General features: G+C 43.3%; 1 protein-coding gene across 1 annotated transcript in view; it reads left to right on the plus strand.

Annotated features, from left to right (window-relative positions):
* NPEPPS (aminopeptidase puromycin sensitive) overlaps nucleotides 1-22,979 on the plus strand; it is a 114,536-nt gene that overhangs the window by 86,232 nt on the left and 5,325 nt on the right. Inside the window, 8 exon segments of the mRNA XM_048518237.1 lie at nucleotides 1,051-1,160; nucleotides 5,428-5,491; nucleotides 8,311-8,450; nucleotides 9,434-9,568; nucleotides 17,230-17,449; nucleotides 18,381-18,523; nucleotides 19,103-19,159; nucleotides 21,383-21,490. Of these exon segments, the coding sequence (XP_048374194.1) occupies nucleotides 1,051-1,160; nucleotides 5,428-5,491; nucleotides 8,311-8,450; nucleotides 9,434-9,568; nucleotides 17,230-17,449; nucleotides 18,381-18,523; nucleotides 19,103-19,159; nucleotides 21,383-21,490 (977 nt within the window).

Here is a 22,979-nt window from a genome sequence, read left to right on the forward strand (position 1 = left end):
CTCAAAAAAAGGGAGGAGAAATAGGAAAATGGTGGAAGCCCAGAGATTACAATGAGGTGTAGGCAAAGAACTTTGGCTGGAGTTTAACTGTTCTAGCGACGGTTTGGGGATGTCAGCATCCATGAAACCAGATAAGCTGAAGGCTTCTGGGATGTGGTTGACTGGCCAGCCAGAAAGAAAGGATTGAGAAATAAGTCACATCCTCAGTTACATATTTTGGATTTTTGAGGCTTGCCAGAAGCATGTGTTACCGGTTCTCATACTCCGTTGTTGGAGCACGCTTAATTCCCACACCTGCATAACATCCCCATTGGCTTGACAGATAAGCAAGTAGTGATAACTGTGTGGGGCCAGTTGTGACAGAAGGCGGTTGAGCTCTGGCCTGGAATTATCTTTCCTCCAAACTGTTCAGAAAGTTCCAAACTGTTCTGAAAGTTTGAAAGCAGGTTTTTCGAGGTTTGAAGCTATCAGCAGTTTTTGGTGGGGAACAATCTGTACGTAGCGGGATGGATGGTCTGAACGAGCACGACTTTGAATCCAAATTTTACTGCCTCAGATCCTCACCTGTAAAGTAAGGATAACGGCAAGATGCCGTAGCAGGAGTGTCGGATTGAGAGTTTGGTGAATGGGGATTTGAAAGTCCTTGAGGAGTTCTAGAGCTGTGGCAAACAGATTCTCTAATAAGTTAATAAAAATGCTGCAGAAATGATAGGAGCCCTATCAGACTCTTGGATGATCAAGGCTAGTCGGTTCTCATTGGATCTTGAAAGTCAAGCAGGGTTGGCCATGGTTAGTACTTGGATGGGGGACCACCATGGAATTCCTTTGTTAGAGGTAGCAAATGCCATACCTGTTCATCTGTTCATCTCTTGCTGTGAAAACCTGATGGAGTTGCCATAAGCTGGCTGCAAATTGGATAACTTTTCCACCACCATCAGAATCTTAGAAGACTGCGTGGTGAAATCTCCCTGATGACATTTTAAATGTTTTCTTTAGCTGTGGGAGCAGGTGTTAGTTATTTTACCTCCCCCCTTTTTTTTCTTTCTCCAGAGGACCTTTGGGAAAGTCTGGAACATTCTAGTGGTAAACCTATCGCTGCTGTGATGAATACATGGACCAAGCAAATGGGTTTTCCTCTTGTTTATGTGGAGGCAGAGCAGGTAGGTATATGGTCAATACGCAAAGGCCTCTTCGGACTTTGATGAGGGCTCAGCTCAGAAAGCGTGCCAACCCAAGTACTCTAACCATAACTAAGAATCCAAGTCATGCTTAGAGCTTTCAAACATGCAATCGATGGTTCTAGACTTCTTGTCTGCTTTCCTTTTTCCATTTGCTTTTCAGTCCCTTTTCTGTGGGAGTCAGCACCTCTAGGGCTGGAAGTGACTGCTGACACTCTCCTATTTGTCAATTTAAGTATCATGGTGAACTATAAGTAGTCACCCCATTTTGAACCATGGTTTCTGACTGTGGTCTGTGAGCTTATCACAAATGACTATCTGTCAGTTTGCACATTGTACCAACCCATACCAGTGCTCTCTGAAGCATAGTTTGGCATGACATCTGAATTGAGTTTGTCTTCATGGTTAGATACCTCTGAACAAACCTGATATCTACATTATGTGCAAATTAGGCTTTCCTCCCCACCCCACCCAAACTTATGTAAACATTTAATGCGCATGTTTTTATTAACGAAGCTGGTTTCACAGAATTTGAATCTTAGAGAGGCTGAAGATTGAAAGTGCAGAGTGGGAGGGTATCACGTTTTATCAACCACTGTTGCCTATCTTCAAGCTCCACAATATGTTTCATGCGCTTAGTAAAAGAAGGAATAACTGAATAAAGTTTCCAGGGATCAGATGGAGAGGCTGGGCTCTAGACCTCTTTAAGATGGACAACTGAGATATTCAGAAAGCTGAATTCTGTGCCATATGCTACTGTCTAGGTTTTACTTTGTATTTCCACCAGTTTGCAGATTATGATGTGTGACTACAGACAGACGTGCGAAACAATGTTTATTACTTAAATGTGCACTAAAGTGCTTCAGTGTAAACAACTGTTGATGGCTTTGTAATAATGTGTAGCTCCTGTTACTCCAGCCTTAGTTACTAACTCATTCTGTTGCTACAGAGTGAGACTGTTCTACATTCTTTGCCATGCATTGTTGAATGTTTTGTTTCTATTTCTTGGTTCCTGGTTTATAGGATGACTAGATAGTAGGTCAAAATAATCCTTTGTTGTATATAATTTATTGTACACGGGCAGCCTTCACTCAAGTGAACCTTTCATTTTATGATTATACTGTCATGCACACACTTAAAATTAAAAAGAGGGAGTTCTCCACGAAAGGTCATTTTACACTTGAAAATCAAGTGTATATAAACATACCATACTTGGCTCCCTCATTACATAACACGTTCAGAGAGGACATGGAATCATATCAAGAGGTTTTTAAAAATCCTTTGCAGTTGTTTATACCTTTTAAAATTACATTAACTGGGGCCTTAAAGACCAACAAAATTAAATCCAGCATCCTGAGTCAGAGCTCATTTGCTGCAACATGTGTGGTATTATAAAAATCTGAGACCCATAAAAGCACAAAAGGCGATTGTTCTTTAAAAGACTCTTATCGTGAATGGAATTGTGGAGATAACTCCCCCACCCCATATCATCACCATCAATGGATTACTAATGAAACTGACCATCTAATATATGGGGTATCTTCCCCAAAGGGTGAAGGCCGTAAATTTTACCACCTGTAGCAGGGAAAAATATGTGCCATGCTTTCGTATAGATAACAAAGCAGCCATGTGGTAAACTAGCAGCTTGTTCACTTTCAGAGAAAGCCCTAGAACCCTTTGCTGATGGGAAATGTGAGCATCTTCGGAGGTGTTCTGAACCATTTGGGTGTGGCAGCATTGAGCACTTTGAAATGGCTGCAGTCTCGCTTGGCGGCAGCCACAGGGACTCTAATGAAAACCACGCACCAACTTAAGGAGTTTGGTGCACTTGGGCCACCAATTGTTCCCTCATCTAATTCCTTTGAAGATTGGTGGGTTCTAAAGTTACAGGGAGTACTAATTTGGCCCTGCATTGCAGGTAGTAGGCAGCATAGTGTAGTGTTTAAGAGCAGTGGACTCTAATCTGGGCAACCGGGTTTGATTTCCTACTGCTTTCCATGAGCGGCAGACTCTAACCTTTTGAACCGGATTTGTTTCACCACTCCTACACATGAATGGCAGACTATAATCTGATGAAACAGGGTTGTTTCCCCTCTTCTACACAAGAAGCCTGCTGGGTGACGTTGGGCTAGTCACAATTCTTTTAGAATTCCCTTCGTTCCACCTGCCTCACAAGGTGGGGTGAGGAAGGGAAGAAGTTGGTGCTGCCTTGAGACTCTTTACTGGGAAGAAAAGCGGGGTATAAATCCAAACTCTTCTTCTTCGTCATCATCATTTTGCCTTCATTCTCTGATAACTTGTATACCTCTAAAGGCAGGCTTTGGTTTAACTTAAACCAAACAATTAAATGAGTCACTGTTTGACTCTGGCCTTGTGCTACAAACCTATATGCTGTGACAGCTCTTTGGTATGACTTTACAAATAATTACTGTACAGTTATGCCTTCCACATAACTGGGGTTAGGGGTGCAGCGCCCCCTGCGAACTGGAAATCCATGTAAAATTTTTGGACCCTCCCTTCATACCAGATAATACATATGAATGTTTTCTTTTTCTATTGTTTTAACTTTTTAAAATAAATTGTGTATATTTATGGTATTAAAAGATAAAATATGTATACCTTTGCAGTTTTTATACCTTAGTATTATACAATATTATACATATTTTACACTTTTATAGTATTATACAATATTGTACTTATATTTTATGCATTTCTGAGTTTCTAATTTTTTTCTGAGTCCTTCTGGCCTTGGCATGTTGTTTGCAACTTCCACAAAACTCCCTCAAAATTCCCATTTGATTTCTTATGCTGACCTGTGACATATCCAAACTCTGATGGTGAAAGTTGCAGTGTGGAAGGCATAACTGTACTGTTTTTTGTTTTAAAAATTAGATAGATATACACACACATAAATGTGTGATGATGTGTATTAATTGTGGCAAATTTTGCTCAGAGGTCCTTTTCCCCCCATCCATCCTTTAGGTAGGGGACTTAGTTTCCAAGACCTGATGCTCGATTTTGGAACAACATTCTTCTGTTTTGGCCATGGAAGTGGCCATGGAACTGGGACATAAATATTTCTGCGTGGGGAAACCAGCTTACAGAACAGAGAGAGCTGGTGACTTAGGAGTAACTTTAGCTTTAACTGATGAAATAGTACACTTTCAGCTGGTAGGACCCATTTAGTGCATTTGAAGTCTCACTGTCTTGTGTTCAAGGCCCAACACCGGTGCTGGTGAATTAAACTGTGGATCAAGCTGGGCCAGCAGGCAGCACCCTTGTTTCTATGGCTTTTCCCGTCCATCTGGAATGCCTGAGACCCCAGCCTTGGATGTTGTATTTCTTTACAATACATCACATGGTAAGGGGAGGTAACCATGGCTCAGTGGTATCACATCTGCATGCAGAAGGTCCCGGGTTTAAACCCCTGGCATCTCCAGCTAAATGGATCAGTTCTAGGCGATGTGAAAGGCTGCTGCTTATGACCACAGGAGAGCCACTGCCAGTCAGGGCAAACAAGACCAACCGTGACAGATCAGTGGTCTGACCTAGTATAAGGCAGCAACATTTAGAGGGGGGGCAGGGCTCAGTGATGGATCATCTGCTTTGTATGCAGGAGATCCCAGGCTCGATCCCTGGGATCTCCAGTTAAAAGGATCCAAAAGGAAGTCATGTGAAAGATATTTACCTGGAGCCCTGTATAGTCCCTGCCAGTCTGAGGATACAGTTCTGTTGACCTTGGTGAATCAGTAGCCTGACTCAGTATAAAGCAGCTTCATGTGTTTTTGGTAGCCCAGACTGGATCCCCAGGGTGCACAAGGGACAGGAGAGGAAAATATAAGATGGGATAGTGAAGAGCAACAAAAATTAAGTGGCCTGGGGGGGCGGGGGGGGGGAGGAGATGACAAGGAGAGATGACGCAGCAAATCTGATGTGACTGGGGTTCCCAAGCTCCAGATGGAGATCTCTTGCAATTGCAGTTGATCTCCAGATGACCAAAATCAGTTCCCCTGGAGAACATGGCTTCTTTGGAGGGTGGACTGTGTGGCATAATACTCTGGCGAGGTCACTCCCCCAACCCCCCTAAAATCTCCAGGTATTTCTCGACCCAGAGCTGGCACCCCTAGATGTGACTTGCAAAAATGGGGGAATTAGGTCCTTGCCTCATCAGAAGAGTTTTGGACCCTACGTCATGAGAGATACTCAGAAGCATGTGAATACCATTCTGGTCTCTTGTTCCCCACTCCAGCAAGAAGACGACAAAGTGTTGAAGCTAGTCCAGAAGAAATTCTGTGCCAGTGGACCATATAGTGGTAAGGCGATGGCTAATAGCAGGAGCCAAGCGGCGCATCAAATTGTACGTGACACCAGCCGTTCCGTGAAACAGCCCTTGCACTGTCAGTTTGTGCAGGCAGGTGTCCTTTTGAGGATTTAGATGTTTGAAATGACCTTTTTAAAAATGAAGATAACAGTCTGAATTTCTATTTTTTTTAAATTCTTTTCCATTCTTCTAGACTGTACATTTTAACTAGAGAGACTGTGAAATGCCTTTAGAATTGCTCTGTTGTGGGTTGGATCCTTTAATCTGCCAGTTCATTTTTGTGATCCCTTCCCGTCTGTCCAGGCATGGCATAAGGACCTTTTTGCATCGGGGGGTAAGGGTTCCTTGTGCTGTGGAAAACATAGCTTTTAGTGGAACAAATCTGCAAGATCCAGTCTAGCATATTATGCCTTCTGCATTCAAAGGTGACTTTCATAAGCTTTCCCAGTAGAGATTTGGATATGGATTCACCCCACAGCCTCTCCCCAACCCCTAACCAGCACCAGGAGAGCCAGCATAGTGTAGAAGTTAAGAGCAGGTAATCTGTAATCTGGAGAACCAGGTTTGACTCCCCACTCCTCCACATGAGCAGTGGACTCTTGTCTGGTGAACTGGATTTGTTTCCCTGCTCCTACATAGGAAGCCTACTGGGTGACCTTGGGCTAGTCACACGTCTCTCTCAGCCCCTCTACCTCACAAGGTGCCTGTTGAGGGGAGAGGAAAGGAAGCAGTTTGTAAGCTGCTTTGAGACTCCTTACAGGACAGAAGAGCAAGGTGTGAATCCAAACTCTTCTTCTTCAGTAGAAACTAGTGTCAAAAGGATTTGATAAGACTGTTTTGCTGCTTCATGAGCTTAGCAAACCAGACATTTAGCCCTTGCTGGGCACATGGTTGAATCCTTGGTTGCCCTGAGCAGAGCTACAGTGAATCCCAGGTTGAATCCACAGCTTAAATCCTTATTGCATTGTGAGATTAGAAATAACTAAAAAGTTTTCTCATCCAACCCATCCCTGACCTAACTGTAGTCATGCCAGGTGGTTCATACCAGTGAGACAAACGAACAAACAAAAAGACTATGTTGCCAACAATTCCTGGGAGGAGGGGGAGGGAGAAATGGCCTTCTTGCTCCCAGATCTGTGACAACACAGATCCCAGGTGTGAAAGAGAGAACCATCCAAGAAAGTCCCCCATAGGGAACTTTTCTGGAACCCCAAATTCTGGTGTATGGATCAGTGTAATGCCAAAGAGAATTCACATAGACATGTATGAGAAACAGATGTGTGAGTCTGTTGCAGGTGATATTCTTTATTGTTGCTTCATTTTTTTTCTTTTTCTTCCAATCTGTTCATGAATCTGAGTCTTGGGGTCATCATGCACATGACAAGAAGCTTTCATTTCAGAGGGCAGCCTTATTAGTCTATGGTAGAACATCTGGAGTCCAGTTGCACTTTAGAGACCCAACAAGATTTTTGGGCTATAAGCTTCTGAGAGCCAAACCTTCATCAGATACTTTGCCAGGCGGTATCTGACAAAGAGAGCTTTGGCTGTTGAAAGCTGAATAGCCCTAACATTTTATTGGTCTCTAAGTTGCTCCTGGACTTGAATCTAGCTGAGGAAGCTTCCAGTACTTTGATAGAACTTATGCAAGAGGAGGGAGGGTCTAGTTACCTTTGGAGCACAGGAATGCATCAGTTTCCCTGCACCTGTTGCATTGCACAGTTAATGGTGGAGGGATGTCTCATAGTTGCTTGCTTTTGTTTAAGCAGCCTTCTTTCTACTGAACAAAGCTCCCCCTCTGGTTGGGGAGAGCAAGATCAGGAGCCAGCATGGTGCAGTGATGAGAGCAGGTGGATTCTAATCTGGAGAACTGGGTTTGATTCTCCACTCATTCACCTGAGTGGCAGAGGTTTATCTGGTGTTTCCGCACTCCTGCATTCCTGCTGGGTGACCTTGGGCTAGTCACAGTTCTCTTTGAACTCTCTCAGCCCCACCTAGCTCACAAGTGTTTGTTGTGGGGAGAGAGGAAGGGAAAGGAGCTTGTAAACCACCTTGAGTCTCCTTACAGGAGAGAAAGGTGGGATATAAATACAAACTCTTCTTCTTGAAATGTTCATACAAACAATGCAGCAGATGGAGTATTATTCTATTTCACCATTGAGACCATCATTCCCTCTCATCTTAACTCTTCTCAGATGCAATTAAAACATTACTTTAGCACCATGGTAGCTTTTAGCAGTTGGTACCGTTTTTGTGCGAAAATACATTTGGTTACAATGGTTGCAATCCTGTTGCAGTCCCATAGTCTGCTTTATGCTTTATGAACAGCAACAACAAATGTATTGTCGAAGGCTTTCACAGCTGGATTCAACTGGTTCTGGAGGGTTTTCTGAGCTGTGTGGCCGTGGTCTGGTGGATTTTGTTCTTAATGTCTAGAAGATGCCAGCCACAGATGCAGGCGAAACGTTAGGAACAAAATCCACCAGACCACGGCCACACAGCCTGGAAAACCCTCCAGAACCAATAACAACAAAAATTAACAGCAGGGTTTCACTTCTCAGCGGCTACTGAACCCCTAAAGCAACTATAGTGTAAGCAGCATAGGACTGATGTTTCTGGCAAAGTGGTTTACCAGTTCTGAAATGCTTTATTAAACATTTTTTTCCTTGCATTGACACTGCAGATGTACTGGCTTTTGAAACATTACCACTGTAAAACCTGCTGGGGGGAATTTCCTTGATGTGGGGGAGCAAACAGTGGACCGTACCTTGCCTTGTTCTGTCAGGTGTCCTTCTCTTTCCTTCTTCCGAGTAGGGGAGGATAACCCTGTGTGGATGGTTCCGATCAGTATCTGTACGAGTGAAGATCCAGCCCACGTCAAAATGCAAGTGCTGATGGACAAGCCTGAGTTGACCTTGATTCTGAAAGATGTTAAGCCGGAGCACTGGGTGAAGGTGAGCCAACATCAAAGGCGAGGCACTCCTTTGCGGGGAAGATAAAAGATTGTAGCGAGGTCCCTTGGCACCTGGTGAGCCACTGAAATAACCAGCAGGGCAGGCGAAGTGGGCAGATTTTAAGAGAACGCTGCACTGCCCCAACCACCAGGACTCTGATGACCCTGCTTCGGTTTTCCATTTGCAGCCAATTTGAGGCCAGCTGTTTCCAACAGCTTTAAATGCTTGTCTCCTTAAATTCCTGTCGTGGATCTCCAACTCTTTTTTTTGAAACTCTGAAAAGGCAGTTGATGACCTAGGAGGGAGTTTGTTATTCTGTCATCCATTTTCAATTTTTTTCAAGTGGTTTTCCAGTGCTGTCTTAAAGCACTTCTGATGGATTTACCTTTACCAGATCTAAGAATTTGGGGACTCTTTTTTTTCATGGGCAAATTACCCTTAAAGTCCCCCCCTCCTCAGAACATTGAATGATCTTTGCTGCTGTTCACCAGATTGCATTCACTGTTAATTTTCTTGCACTTCTCTGCTTGTCAATCTTGCAAGTGTTGGTCAGAGTACTCAGAGGCCTGCCTGATTTTGAATGTGATACATGGAAAAACAGAAGCACTTAACCCGTGGGACTTCACTATTGCAAAACACCCTGATTTAAACTGGGTTTCTTATTTGTGCAAAGAACGCCATGTTCTTAATCAGTATCCCGGAGGTCTGTAATGCAGATGGGTTTTGCATTGGCCTGCTAATTAGGCACAGGTAGCAACCTACTTTAGGCAAGACGTTGTACAAGTGCAATGTTAATCAGGCTTAAATTAGGCCTCTGCTGGAATGAGTTAAGGGGTGCAGGGGATTTGACATTTTAAGCATTTCTTCTGAAAGATACAGGACAAGGGACCCTGATTTTATTTCTGAAGTCTGTCTCTTTATTCTGTGAGTTACTGACTGGATTGTATGTGATTGCTTCTCCCCGCTCCTACTTCTCTTTTCAGTTAAACCTGGGCACTGTAGGGTTTTACCGTACACAGTACAGCTCTGAGATGCTGGAGAGTTTGCTTCCAGCCATCCGTGACCTCTCCTTACCACCTGTGGATAGGTTGGGTCTGCAAAATGATCTCTTTTCTTTGGTAAGTAGCTGCTTGCCTTCCCTTTCTGTAACCTATCAGTGGTGTTAGCTGCTTTATAATCAGTTGTTCCTACAGCTGTAGAAATATGTTCCTCAAGAACCTGGCTATTATTTCCAAAGGGGCGGTGTCTTTGTAGTGCATCTCATTAATGAGGGAGATTTCCCCCCTTTAGTATGAAGCAGTCCAGCAGTAGAGGACTCAAATGCTCAGCCTGGGGAAATGTTTTTCCACCAAGAGGATAAATTTCCACTGATAGCGAAGGTTTCTGTGGGCTTTATGTTGAAATCACATCTGTATTCTGCACTGATTAAGATTCTAAATTGAGGGACGGACTATAGCAGCGATCCCCAAAGCAATTCCTTGGGGACTGTGTAAGTCCCAGGGGATTTTTGACTGTTCCTCTTACTAGCTCACTCTGGTAATGTGTTGCTGGCTGTTTTCTGATGTTCCCATCTTTACCTCAACCCAGCCTTACAGCTCTTTGAAACCTGGCCACAATTTTTTAAAAATTCAGGCTAACTTTGCATGACTTGCAGTTCAATCTGTGCTGAGTTACTCCAGCCATAGTCCACAGATTTTAACTTGTTTGCACCAGCTGAACTCTGCATTGGATTTCACCGTCCTCCTCAGGAAGGGTGAGTATGCAATGCTCTGCTGCCCCTCTACGGCCCCTTCCACATATGCAGAATAATGCACTTTCAATCCATTTTCAATCCACTTTGAAGCTGTGCGGAATAGCAAAATCCACTTGCAAACAGTTGTGAAAGTGGATTGAAAGTGCATTATTCTGCATGTGCAGAAGGGGCCACAGTGTTGTAGAAGCTCAGTCAAAAACAAACAAGAGCAGAGATTCTTGGGATGCTGAATTACGGGCCAGTACTGAATTCCCTCCTGTCCGGTGTGATTACAGACGTATGATGATACCTGCAGCTTTGTCAGTTCCCTAAATATACCCCACAGCAGTTGTTTTGCATGTTCTTATGTGTGAGGAAGGTTGAATGCAATTCTTTGGTGCATTGCAATGTCCTTTTAATAAGGGTAGACCTGTTTCTTCCATCTGTTGCAGCAATGTCCTCTTCTCCCCATGGCTGGAGGACATCTTGTGGATGGTGCCCATTGTCCCATCGGGGAGTCAAGAAATGACTTTTTTCCCCTTCCTGGTGGGCGAAGCCACCCCATGTGCCCCAGTCTGTTTCCTGCCTAAAGGGGAGTAGCACGCCGGATTGCCTGCTCAGAAAGTTAAAAATTTGGAAATTAGTCAGGGGAATCTTGGAAAATATGATGAAGTCTTAGAGAGACTGCACTTGCTGTAGTTGAGAAGTGGCAGAATAGACAGGCAGCATAAGATGCACTCATATTCCATGATTTGATAATATGTTTGACTGACAGTTGTTAACAATAAGACAGAAGAAGATGAATTTGTAAGAAATAGCTTTAATGTATGAAAAATCTGAATGACTTCTTGCAACTTTTTTATCACCTTCGTTGATCTGAAGATGGGGATATTTGTCAGGTCAGCAAATAATGCATTTTCTTCCAACCAGCTGTGAAGTGTTATCATGTCAAAATACTACTCTCAACAGTAAATTTGAGTTTGGTTGAGAAATCAGATCTTAGAATGCGGAGCTGTGTTAACAAAAGGAAAATGATTTTAAATGTTAATTTTAAAAAAATAACAGCAGCAATTTAGACACATAATAGCATAGAGACCTCTCTTCTCTTCTTCTACACAAAGGAAATTGCAGCATTTCTGTCATGAAACAAACATTAGATGTTCCCTTTACATAAAGAAGACTAGTATCATGCCAGTTTTCCATGATGTTCAAGAAGGCATTAATTTCCAGTTTATTGAGCATTAGAGATTTTGTAGGCTACTTCACTGTCTTGGCCTGAAGCTGATGGAAGTATTTTATATCTATTAAAATAGACTTCAGACTTTGCACTGAACATCATTAACAGTTGGCACAAAATTACTAGTAAAATGTGTGTTTTATAATGGTACTGAGCAAAAAAGGCAAAAACAGGACTATAGGAGAATGTTTGGGACTCAAAAAAAAGTAGATTTAGGGTGGCATTCTGACTCAATTTGACTAGGTCTTGGACTTAACAGCACTTATTAATTGCAGCACAAGACAGTTGCACAATTGCACATAATCTATAAATTATCCCTTGGAATAGAACATTTCCTGCAAGTATTACATTTACCTTACATGCAAGCTAGATTTGGGTCCAGTAGCACTGTAAAGACTAACAAGGTTTTTAAGGTATTACTTTTGAGAGTCAAAACGCCTTTTGTCAGATACATCAGAATACCCCCAAGGTTTAAAGTTAATTGACACCCATACCAAATAGACAGACAGTGCACAGCTCCATGGGTTGAGATTGGGAGGGAGTGATAAGCATGATATGAAGATTTACCTCTTCTGAACCCAGAGCTGAATTAAATGCAAAGCTTGCAAATGAATTTGGCTGCAGTTGGATTTCACAAAGAACAAGCACTTTCCACATTCATAGTGCACTATGTAAAGTACAGTTTGCAAGTGGAGCTCGCTTGCTCTTACTGAAATTTACAGAGAACAAGCTCTCGTCCCCCCTTCCCCTGATCCCTTCCCAAACATGAAGTTTGCAGGTGGGTTTGTCTGCAAACCTTTAAGCTCCACTTCTTTCCTTGATGCTGAGCTGCTAATTGCATTTGTGGAACCCAGAAAGTTCCAGACCCAGAAAGCTCTTACTTGCCAGGCAGGCAGGCGACTGGTCCTATGGAAAGCTGCACTGGAAACTACATTTTGAAGGTGGTTTATAAGAGGATGGTTTTTAATATGCAATCAGTTGGATGTCAGACTTCATGCTGAGTTCATTCCATGGCTGTCATCAGCTGCTGAAGACAGATTACAAAGATTATTGCAAAGTGTGCTACAAGAACTTTGAACTGATGTGATATAGGAATTAGGCCTTTGCAGTCTCACGCACATGGACCATTACATCAGAAGAACGTGAAAATTGTATCAAGTCAACAGTCCGTTGCGATGTGTTTTGGTTCCCACAAAGAACAAGTTATGTTAGTAAAAGCACAGTGGAGGAAGAGTGAAACTCTGAAAACACAGGAAAGCATGTTCAGGTTGATGAAGAATGCAAAGAACTACCTGCTCCACAAACCAGTATGGCTGCCTTTGTAAACAAAGTCTATATTAGGGCAGCAGAGTGCCTCTGAACCTAGCAGCTAGCGATGAAGATGCCATTTAACTCTTGCAACAGTATCATGAGTTACTCATGGAAATGTTCTTAGATCCTTCCCTGATCCTCCACCTTAGTAGTCAAATAGCCCAACAGTTTCATCTTGGAAAATCAAAAGCAGTGTATGTTATAGTTTTTGGCTTGGCACCATACTTTTCTGACCTTCTGCTGAAACAACTGAAACTGTGCCAGACATTTTTAATCTGTATTCTAGACCAGTAGCATTAGGGCTATCTTAATAACATTATAGGCACCTGGGCAAAACAGCATATTAGATATGTACATATATATGCACATGTGTTTACAGAGGTGACCGTGATACTAAATCAGAGGCAAATGCCAATGTCCACTTGTTATTGCAAGCATAACGTTAACATTGTTCATAATCTTTAGTAAAACACATGCTAAATACGCATTTTTCAGTAACAAATATTTATAGTTTAGTATAGTTCAGATACAGAGACCATTATTAGGCATATACAACAGGGAGAGTAAGGAGTAAATCCAGTAGGGAACAGTGAAAGTAATATGGTCAGCAGCCACGCGAACCTAGTTCAAAACGTGCAGCAAAAATTTGGCTACGATTTCTGTTTCAGCCTCGGGATTGTTGAGCAGGAGAATCATCTTTGAACTGATAGGAAGATCTGAGAATCCAACTGAGAATCCAACCGAGGTTAAGGCAGAGAAGTCCTGCCTAAAGCTGTTATACTTAGGGCAGGAGAGCAAGATGTGTTCAAGGGAGTCAGTGTAAGTAGGGCAAAAAGAACAGTTGATCATGTTGAGGGATGTTTAAGAACCTGCCTTGAAGTAAAGACGATGGAAAGGAATTGCATGTTGCTCTTGAGAATGCCCATCTGAGTTTATGGTCAGAAAGTTGGTTCAGATAATGGGCAACACAGAGCTTTTGGGAAATGATCCCAAAGTACAAGGGTGAACAGGAACGCTGTGCCTTGTTCAAAAGGGCTTAGTACAGTATTTATTTATTGACAACAAGTCACAGCATACATAGATGTGCATGGGGTGCCTATGCACATAGGGTCCCTGGGCAACTGCCCAGCGTTCCCATACATTAAGATAGTCCTGAGTAGCAACTTAGAGGCTAACAAGATTGTCAGGGGATGATATTTTGAGAGTCAAAGCTCCCTTAGACAGATCTGGTGATGCAGAAGAGTCAGATAGACTTAATGGTTTGTTTGGGAGATGAACACTGTCCAAAGTTTACACATGGTACCTGACCAGTATTTTTCTTCAAATTGCTGTGGCTGAAGACCTTCTTCAGAAGTTTCAAGAAGGCATGTCTTTTTTACCAGTTGCAAAACTACTACAGGTATCTCTGGATGGGCCAAACGTAAATCATCTTTGTTGGAAGAAAACTAAAAGAAATGAAAACAAACTGATTGTTAAAGGAGAAGAAAACAAAATGATTGACTTTGGAATGTGAAGCCTTCCTGTTGCACACAGGTCTCTCAAAACAGAACTGTATGCATTGAAATGAGATCTTAATCCACTCTAGCGCAATATGTACTATCTGTCCCAAGATTCCCTAGCTAGGCAGGCATTGTACACCACTATAACAGGAGGCACACAATTTCCACAGACATTTTGCTCCAGAAGATGGCTGGAGAATGTTACATGTCTTGATAGGGCTACCACTGTTTTTGAGAATATGGAGGAGTATGCGGAAGAAAAGCAAAACTCCCTTAACAGCAAACCTGCAAGTTGCATAACATCTGCAATGTGGTATTCAAGAAAACAGTTGCTGGAGATTGCGAGCCATTTGTACAACTTGGCAACTGACGCCTTTTTTGTATGAAGAGCTTCATGAGCTAATCAGGAAGCTAATGACTCATTGCATAAAATCAGCAAAGCTGCAGGAATTGTTTGGTTCACAGTTAACAATTGACATGAAATTGAGAAGTTGCTTGACAGACGCAAGGCTGAAACTTACTTTGTATCAACGAAGCTCTTAAACTACACCAAACTAAGTGACCATCAAGTGGCTGAGTTTTACCTAGTATGTCAAAATACGGTAGTAGCAGTTGTTCAGGGAAGTCCTTGAAGTTCAAGTTGGTTTGTGGCTTATCAGCATTAGATCCTGCTATCATTATACTCAAACCAAATGTTGGGGTTGCCTAAATAGGGACTGTACTGGAACTCCTGCAGGCAGCAAATCGAATCAGTGACACAACAACTGAAAAATCAAAGCAGTAATATACTACTTTAGCCCTAGCAGGCCATGATAAATTCATGACTCAATTACAAACATACCTTATATACTCGCGTATAAGTCTACTTTTTCAGCACATTTTTAATGCTGAAAAAAGCCCCCCTCGACTTGTACGCGAGTGAACGGGTGGCGAGCAAAAAAAGGCTGGGAGCTGAGGGTGTTTTTCTGCACTTGCTCCCTGCTATATGGATACAAAGGCAGCTCCCAGGTAAACCTTGGGCTGTTGCTTTGCTGCATTACAGGCTGCCAGTAGCTTCATTCACAGTGAATATTCAGTGAATAGGTGTGAATATTAAATATTAAATTTATATGTTACAGAACTTTTGTTCAGGCCAGGAAGCTCCATGAATGCTAGGGAGCCATACTCATTGGGAAATCCACACCATTGGAGCCCATGGTGGCAGGACTCCCCCCCCCCCCACACACACACACAGGGTGCCCTGGGGTGCAGCCACCGCCAGCACCTTTCTCGGCCTCCACCCAGTGTTTTTGGAAAGCAGGTGGGACTTCTGTCTGGCTGAGCTTGCAGACCTGCAAAAAAGACTTTCTTTGGGGCAGTGGCTGCCATCACCACACAAGCATCTTCACTGTGTAATGATAAGCTATCCGTGTCGAAGGAGAACCTGTAGGGACTTTTTAAAAGGGGGATCTTGTTGAGCATCTTCCCTATGAAACTCTGAAGAGATACTGTGAGAGTTATATATTCCATTTCAGAACTTTTAAAGTAATTGTTGATACCATACTGTTTTTCTTTGAAATAAATATTTTAAAATATTTCGTATCTATTTTTATTTTTTAAATTTACCAGTAGCTGCTGCATTTCCCACCCTAGACTTATACACGAGTCAATAAGTTTCCCCAGTTTTTTGTGGTAAAATTAGGTGCCTCAGCTTATATGCAGGTCGACTTATACATGAGTATATATGGTATGTGGTAAAACAAGATGATGAAGTTTGGACAAATTTTGCAGTGGCATTTTGATGGCCAACAAGAATTTTTCAGACCTGTGGAAAGTTCACAAGACGTACCTCATCTGGTTTTCCATTTAAGAAATCAATGTTATAAGATCATGAAGAAACTGTTGTCTGTCAAAGCCAGGTTTATAATGCTGTCCTAAGTTATGGAAGACTTGACCCTACTGTAATTGATGGATTACATTGCAGTTGAACAGGTTTTCTCATACACGATACACAGAGTGCCATAATTGGCCAATCAGATATTTCTGGGAAGTCCACAAGCAGTGCATTGGAAACCTTCTCCCATTCGTCCCCCAGCAGCTGGCATTCAGAGGGTAACTGTGGCATAGAGCAGCAGTGGCGTAGTGGTTAAGAGCAGGTGCACTCTAATCTGGAGGAATCGGGTTTGATTCCCCGCTCTGCCACTTGAGCTGTGGAGGCTTATCTGGGGAATTAAGATTAGCCTGTGCATTCCCACACACGCCAGCTGGGTGACTTTGGGCTAGTCACAGTTCTTCTGAGCTCTCTCAGCCCCACAGGGTGTTTGTTGTGGGGGGGGGGGGGGGGGGAAAGGGATTTGTAAGTCCTTTTGAGTCTCCTGTAGGAGAGAAAGGGGGGATATAAATCCAACTCTTCTTCTTGTAACTGCCTCTAAACAAGGAGCCAGTTGTAGCTAATAGCTGCTGATGTGTCCTAGATGAATTTGGCTGATCCATTTGTTTTTCTGCCCTGTATACTTGGGGCCAGAGCCTCCCTTTGTGTGGTGGTAAGCATCAAAAGTTAATTGCACACTGGTTCCTTTCCTGATCAGTTTCATTGGGTCATCTCAAGTTTTGTAATAGAGAAATTCTTCCCTGTGTGCCCTTCGTAATTTCATAAACTGTCGGGAGTTGGCTAAACCCAGCCAATGTTCTGTATGGCACCCTGCCAGTCAGCAGATTAGACAGGAGTTGATGACGTGGCCTTAGATGGCTGTCCTCAAGTGGCAAAGGGAACAGGGAGACAACGTTTTAGCATGCACTTGAGTTTTTCCAGTTAGCCACATGGCAGTTCCTTTGCCTCAGATGCAGAATATCCATGGTGTAGTTTTACATGACCCATGTTGGTCATCTTCTGTCCCTCTTTCCCCAGGCCAAATGTTGTCATTGGCATCCAGTTTCTCCCACACGTGAAAGATGAGATCCAAAGAGCTTTCTTTTTTTTTCCCCAGGAGTTGAGCATAATCTGTTCTTTTCCTCTCTCAGGCCCGAGCTGGAATTATTAGCACTGTAGAGGTTCTAAAAGTCATGGAAGCGTTTGTGAATGAGCCCAACTATACCGTGTGGAGCGACCTGAGCTGTAACCTGGGGGTTCTCTCGACTCTCTTGTCCCACACAGACTTCTATGAGGAGATCCAGGCATTTGTCCGTGATATCTTTTCGCCCATAGGAGAGAAGTTGGGCTGGGACCCCAAGCCTGGCGAGGGTATGAAGGTTTCCTTTGAGTTTTGATCCCTGAAGGATTGATATGTGTGGATGTGTGTGTGGGGGGGTGTGTGTGTGTGTGTGTGGGTGGGGACCAAACCAGAGCATTCAAATATTCAGGAAGCTCCATTCTTTCATTTCTGTGGCTCAGTAAGCAGAGGGGAGCGCATACAAATCCTCTCTTTTCACTATCACTGGCCAAGAGAACTTATGAGTTTTTTCCCTCTTGCAAATAAATGCTCAATATGGTTCTACAAAGGCTCAGATCCTTTGATTTAACTCCAACCTGTATCCGAAATAGATCAGCAAGACTTGTGACATTGTCAGGGATGAACATTGAAGTCAGTTCTTTATGATGAGAGTTCATCATAGTATCTGATAAAAAGAGTTTGATCTTGTGCACCTTTGCATGTCATCTATCTGCTGTATGTCATCTAGCAATGGGAGAAGGGTAGTAAAACTAAGTTTGGCAGATAGATCTGTTCTTTCTATTACTCAATAAGGGAGAGAATGCAGGAATATCAGACCTGCTGTGGCACTAAAACTACATTACGCAGTAGGCATCATCTTAAAGGGAGAGCACTTTTTTCTCACACATGTGAACTGCTTCACATGTTGAAAGGCTTCTGTAGACAAATGGCCCATTAGAAAAGGGGTGCTTTTAAGAAGAACTACAAAATTAAGTCAGGGCTGGTTCCAAAAGTAGGGAATGACTGGCTTGGAAAGAGGTGTTGAGTTTCCCTTTCATATTTGCTTCCTTAGAGATGCCAGACTCTCCTCCTCCATGTGTGCCACTGTTGATCACTCACCCTCCCTCTGTTCCTTGGGAGGAAGGGTCCTTTGTCAGTTCAAGGATTCTGCAGCACCACCAAAACTCCAGAAATTCTGGTAATCTTGTCTTAAAACTGCTTCCTTTTCCTGTCTTCCCTCAGGGCATCTGGATGCGCTTCTGAGAGGTTTAGTTTTGGGGAAGCTGGGAAAAGCCGGCCATAAGGCGACACTGGAAGAAGCAAGGCGCCGGTTTAAGGACCATGTGGAAGGGAAGCATATCCTCTCCGCTGACCTGAGGAGCCCTGTAAGTTACTTTGAGAATCATTATTTCTGCCCTCCCATCAAACAACGAACTACACCCCCCCAACACATACTGTTCGCTAGCTTAATTGCACAGGTTCAATAGTACTTTAAGGGCTAACCACTAGGTCTAACAAATATGTATTTCAGCATAAGCTTCCATGTGAGTCAGAACACACTTATTCAGATGCATAAAGTATACTACCATTGTGCCTGACGTTATATATAGCAGGTGTAAACAGTACACTGTATTTTATACAGTTCTGTGTAATCTTGCCTGCTTATGCTGTCCTGAGCAATTTTCTCTCTCCAGCCCAACAGCGAGTGAATTTTGCACTTTCTCCAACTTTAAAATATTCCAGTAAAAATACGCTAAAGGCATGAAAGAAATTCTTACCCCTCCCAGGGTGTTACTGTTCCTTTGGCCAAGACTGGGGGGAAAAAGTGGGGCAGCACAGGGTAAAGTTTAGACAATTGAAACCCAAAGGCATTGTTAAGACTGAATGTTCATTCATATGCTGCTGGAAATAAGGTTGCAGGCAAATACCCTTCATTTTTAAAACAAGCACTATTCCCTTTCCAGGTATATGTAACTGTTTTGAAGCATGGCGACAGTACAACCTTAGACACTATGCTAAAGGTGAGTGTGCTGTTTGTATTTCTGTGCATGCAAAATCCTGTGCATACACAGAATGGATGTGGAAGGATGATGTGCTAATAGGCAATGAAGCTGTAGGTGCTTTGGCTGTGTGTCACACTGATGGCGTCATAAGCATTTGCTTGGATCCTTCCCATGGGGGCCACAGCGACCAGCCTACTGGCAGATTGGCTCGTTCTGTTGATCTTGATTTCAGGTCATTAAGCCTCCCCAACATGACGTGGATGGCCCAGGCTGACCTGATCTCATCAGATCTCAGAAGCTAAGCAGGGTCTGCCTGGTTAATTCTCGGATGGGAGGCTGTCGTTGCTACGCAGAGGCAGGCAATGACAAACCACTCCAGAATGTCTCTTGCCTTGAGAACCCTTCAGGGTCACTGTAAGTCAGCTGTGACACAATAGCCCAAGAAATACCTCTCCAGTTGAAATGAATGGGATTTTATAATGCTCAACTTTAGTCTTAGGTTTGCATATGCCTCTCCAATTGAAATGAGAGCCAGCATGGTGTAGTGGTTAAGAGCAGGTGAACTCTAATCTGGAGGAACCGGGTTTGATTCCCCGCTCTGTCAGTTGAGCTGAGCTGAGGAGACTCATCTGGTGAATCAGATTAGCTTGTGCACTCCAACACATGCCAGCTGGGTGACCTTGGGCTAGTCTCTGGAGCTCTCTCATCCCCACCCATCTCACAAGGTGTTTATTGTGGGGGGAGGGGAAGGGAAAGGAGATTGTAAGCCCCTTTGAGTCTCCTTCCAGAAGAGAAAGGGGGAATATAAATCTAAACTCTTCTTCTTCATATCACTGAAATAATTCTGATGAGATTTGGTCAGTTTTTAATATTTTTACTTTAAAAAAATGAGTGAGATTTCTGTTTTAGATATGCACAGCATTGAGAGGGAGTGCAAGAGCCAATGGTGAAGTCTAGATCAGCGGTTCTCAACCTGGGGGTCGGGACCCCTTTGGGGATCGAACGACCCTTTTACAGGGGTTGCCTAAGACTCTCTGCATCAGTGTTCTCCATCTGTAAAATGGATAAATGTTAGGGCTGGGGGTCACCACAACATGAGGAACTGTATTAAAGGGTCGCAGCATTAGGAAGGTGGTCTAGATTCTCCACTGGTCTAGATTCTCTTTAAACTTAAACTTCTCACCACAAAGAGATGTGGCTCAAGCAGACTTTTATTGAGGTACCCGTAGAAGTATTGACAGAGCCATTTCAGCATATTCTTGTTTATGCAGGCAGCCATTACAACATGCTGTGGCAATGTGCACTGTGCATTTGAGAGTATGCAATTTTTTGCAGTTGGGCTTTTTCCAATTCACATTCACCACATGACTCAGCTTTTTAAATCACTCATGTGCACTCCTCCACTTCCTTGTTCCCTCCCTCCCCCGCAAAACTGCCACTTGGGGGTATAGGTTCAAGATGTATAAAAGGAAATATTTTTTCACTCAGTGACTAAATTGTAAAATTTGTTGTTCATGAAGTGATGGTGACGAATGTAGAAAAGGGGCATTGGCTTTAAAGGCTTTAAAAGGGGCGTTGGATAATTTCATGGAGCAGAAATTCATTGATGGCTGCTAACCATGATGACTGGAGGAAGTGCTAGTGAGTGACATCAGGGAAAGGCCTTGACCCCTCTGTCCAGTTTGACACTTCAGGACAGCTAGTTGGTTGATGAGATGGACCACTGTTCTGACCCAGCAGGACGCCTATTTATATGATACACAACTATTGCTCCTCCTTCTGGATCATTCCAAGAGTCTTTTTTTCCCTGTTCTATGCTGTAGGGAAGTATGCTGATGTCACTGATGTCCAATTTTAGAGGCTTGATTATGCATACAGTTCAAAAGAAGCAAGGGGAAATCACATCTTAACAGCAGGTGATTTGGAAGCACTGCTGCCTGACCTGCTGTGTGAAGCTCTGCTGCCATCTAGGGGTTCCATTTCCGCAAACAACGTCAGCCGTTCACTTTAAAGTGTGGCCTCTGTTTGACCCCCCACTAAACCAAGTGGCAAATATTCCTGTGTGGATTACCCCTTGGCTGCACTCCCAGAGGCTGAGCAGGTTTCACCCAACACGTCACATGTCAGTTTTCTAATTTAGCTTAGCTTGACTGTAGCTTAGAGTGGAGGATGTCTATTTTGAAAGCTTGTGGTAGGAAGGGAGGTCTTAACGCTTCTCACTGTATGCTTGGTTCCCTTCAGCTCCACAAGCAAGCGGATATGCAGGAAGAGAAGAACCGAATAGAGCGTGTGCTTGGCAGCATATCTCAGCCAGAGTTAATACAGAAAGTTCTCACTTTTGCACTTTCAGTGAGTATTCAGAAGGGAGCTCGGTTGTTGTGTACATTGGTGTTGGATTGGGTGGCGAAGGCCCCATTTCAGTATCCCAAGAATCTCAGGTTCCATTTTACATGAAAGTCCCACAACTGCAAATGCAAGCTTAGAAATGTCAATCCAGAGCCTGCTGACACTTGAGAAACCAGCAAAAAAGATTGAGTAGGGATTGGGGCTTTGTCAAGCTGCTCCTTGTTTATTCTCTTCCCTAGAGGAAAAGCAAACTACACAACATTAGTTTCATGTGGGACACGATAATGCAGGCCCTTACTGTAGACCTCCCTGAACCCAACTCTCTTGTATATTCTCAGTGTGGTCACATCTGGGTCCTTTCACTCTGAGGATTAGAAACTTGTTTCACTAAAAGTATCCAGGAGGACACCTGTGTTTGTGTATTCCCTTGGTTATTTACCACTGGCTCACTGCTGGAATTATTGCTGGGTGGGTCTTCGCTGCTGCCTGGTTCTCATTTGATTTGGGTTGTAGTAGATCCATTGGCGGTTGGTTAGTCGTTGTCATGCAGTTCTCAAAAGAAGTGGACCAGGTTGCTTGTGAGTCAAGCACATGCCTTAAGTGCTCCTGAGACAGAAAAAACAGGGTAGAGTGCCTCTTTTAAAGGCCTTTAACTCATTCCAGAAAGCGTGAAATAGTCACTTCTTTCCCGGCACTGGAACTATAGCATGGAAGACTAGAAGTACCTACTCAGTGAAAGTGCCAGAATAGGTTTACTATGAACAATTCTTGGTTATAAAAGTAATCTGGGATTCCACGTGTGCCAAAACTAGGTAGAACATTAACCATACAGTACTGCTGAAAATATCAGTTCCAGAAGGTTTTCCTCCTTTCTGCCTGTGTAACGTGTAGCTATGGAAATGTGTGATACAATGTTATCTTATAGATCTTTCCCTCATCTGGCTTCATTTTATAGACAGGTAAGGAAAATGGGTGAAGCAGTGATCTGATAGCTTGCATTTCTATGGGAAGATAAGAGCCACTGGAAAAGACAATAATCCTAGGAAAGGTTGAAGGCAGCAGGAAAAGAGGGAGACCCGACACAAGAAGGATTGACTGTGTTGGCCACGGTGGCAGGGGCTGATGGGAATTGTAGTCCATGAACATCTGGAGAGCCGCAGATTGCAGACCCCTGGTGTAGAGGAAGCCACAGCCCTCAGTTTGCAAGACCTGAGCAAGGCTGAATGAGGGAATGTTTTGGAGGCCATGGATTTATAGGGTCATCCTGAGTCAGAAGCAGCTCGATGGCACTTAACATACACACACTCTTAAGGGAGAAAGGAGAAGAAACTTGACACAGCATTGCCATTTTTGGGCGCAGCCCAATTGATCTGAACATTTCTCATGTTGTTCAGGGTGGTCACTGTGATTCTCCCCTCCTCCATTTTGCCCTCAACCATCTTGTGAGTTGGCTGCACTGGCAAAGTAAGGGACTGGCTCCATGTTGGCAGGG

The sequence above is a fragment of the Sphaerodactylus townsendi genome, linkage group LG15, assembly GCF_021028975.2.
Source record: "Sphaerodactylus townsendi isolate TG3544 linkage group LG15, MPM_Stown_v2.3, whole genome shotgun sequence".
NCBI classification, from domain to species: domain Eukaryota; kingdom Metazoa; phylum Chordata; class Lepidosauria; order Squamata; family Sphaerodactylidae; genus Sphaerodactylus; species Sphaerodactylus townsendi.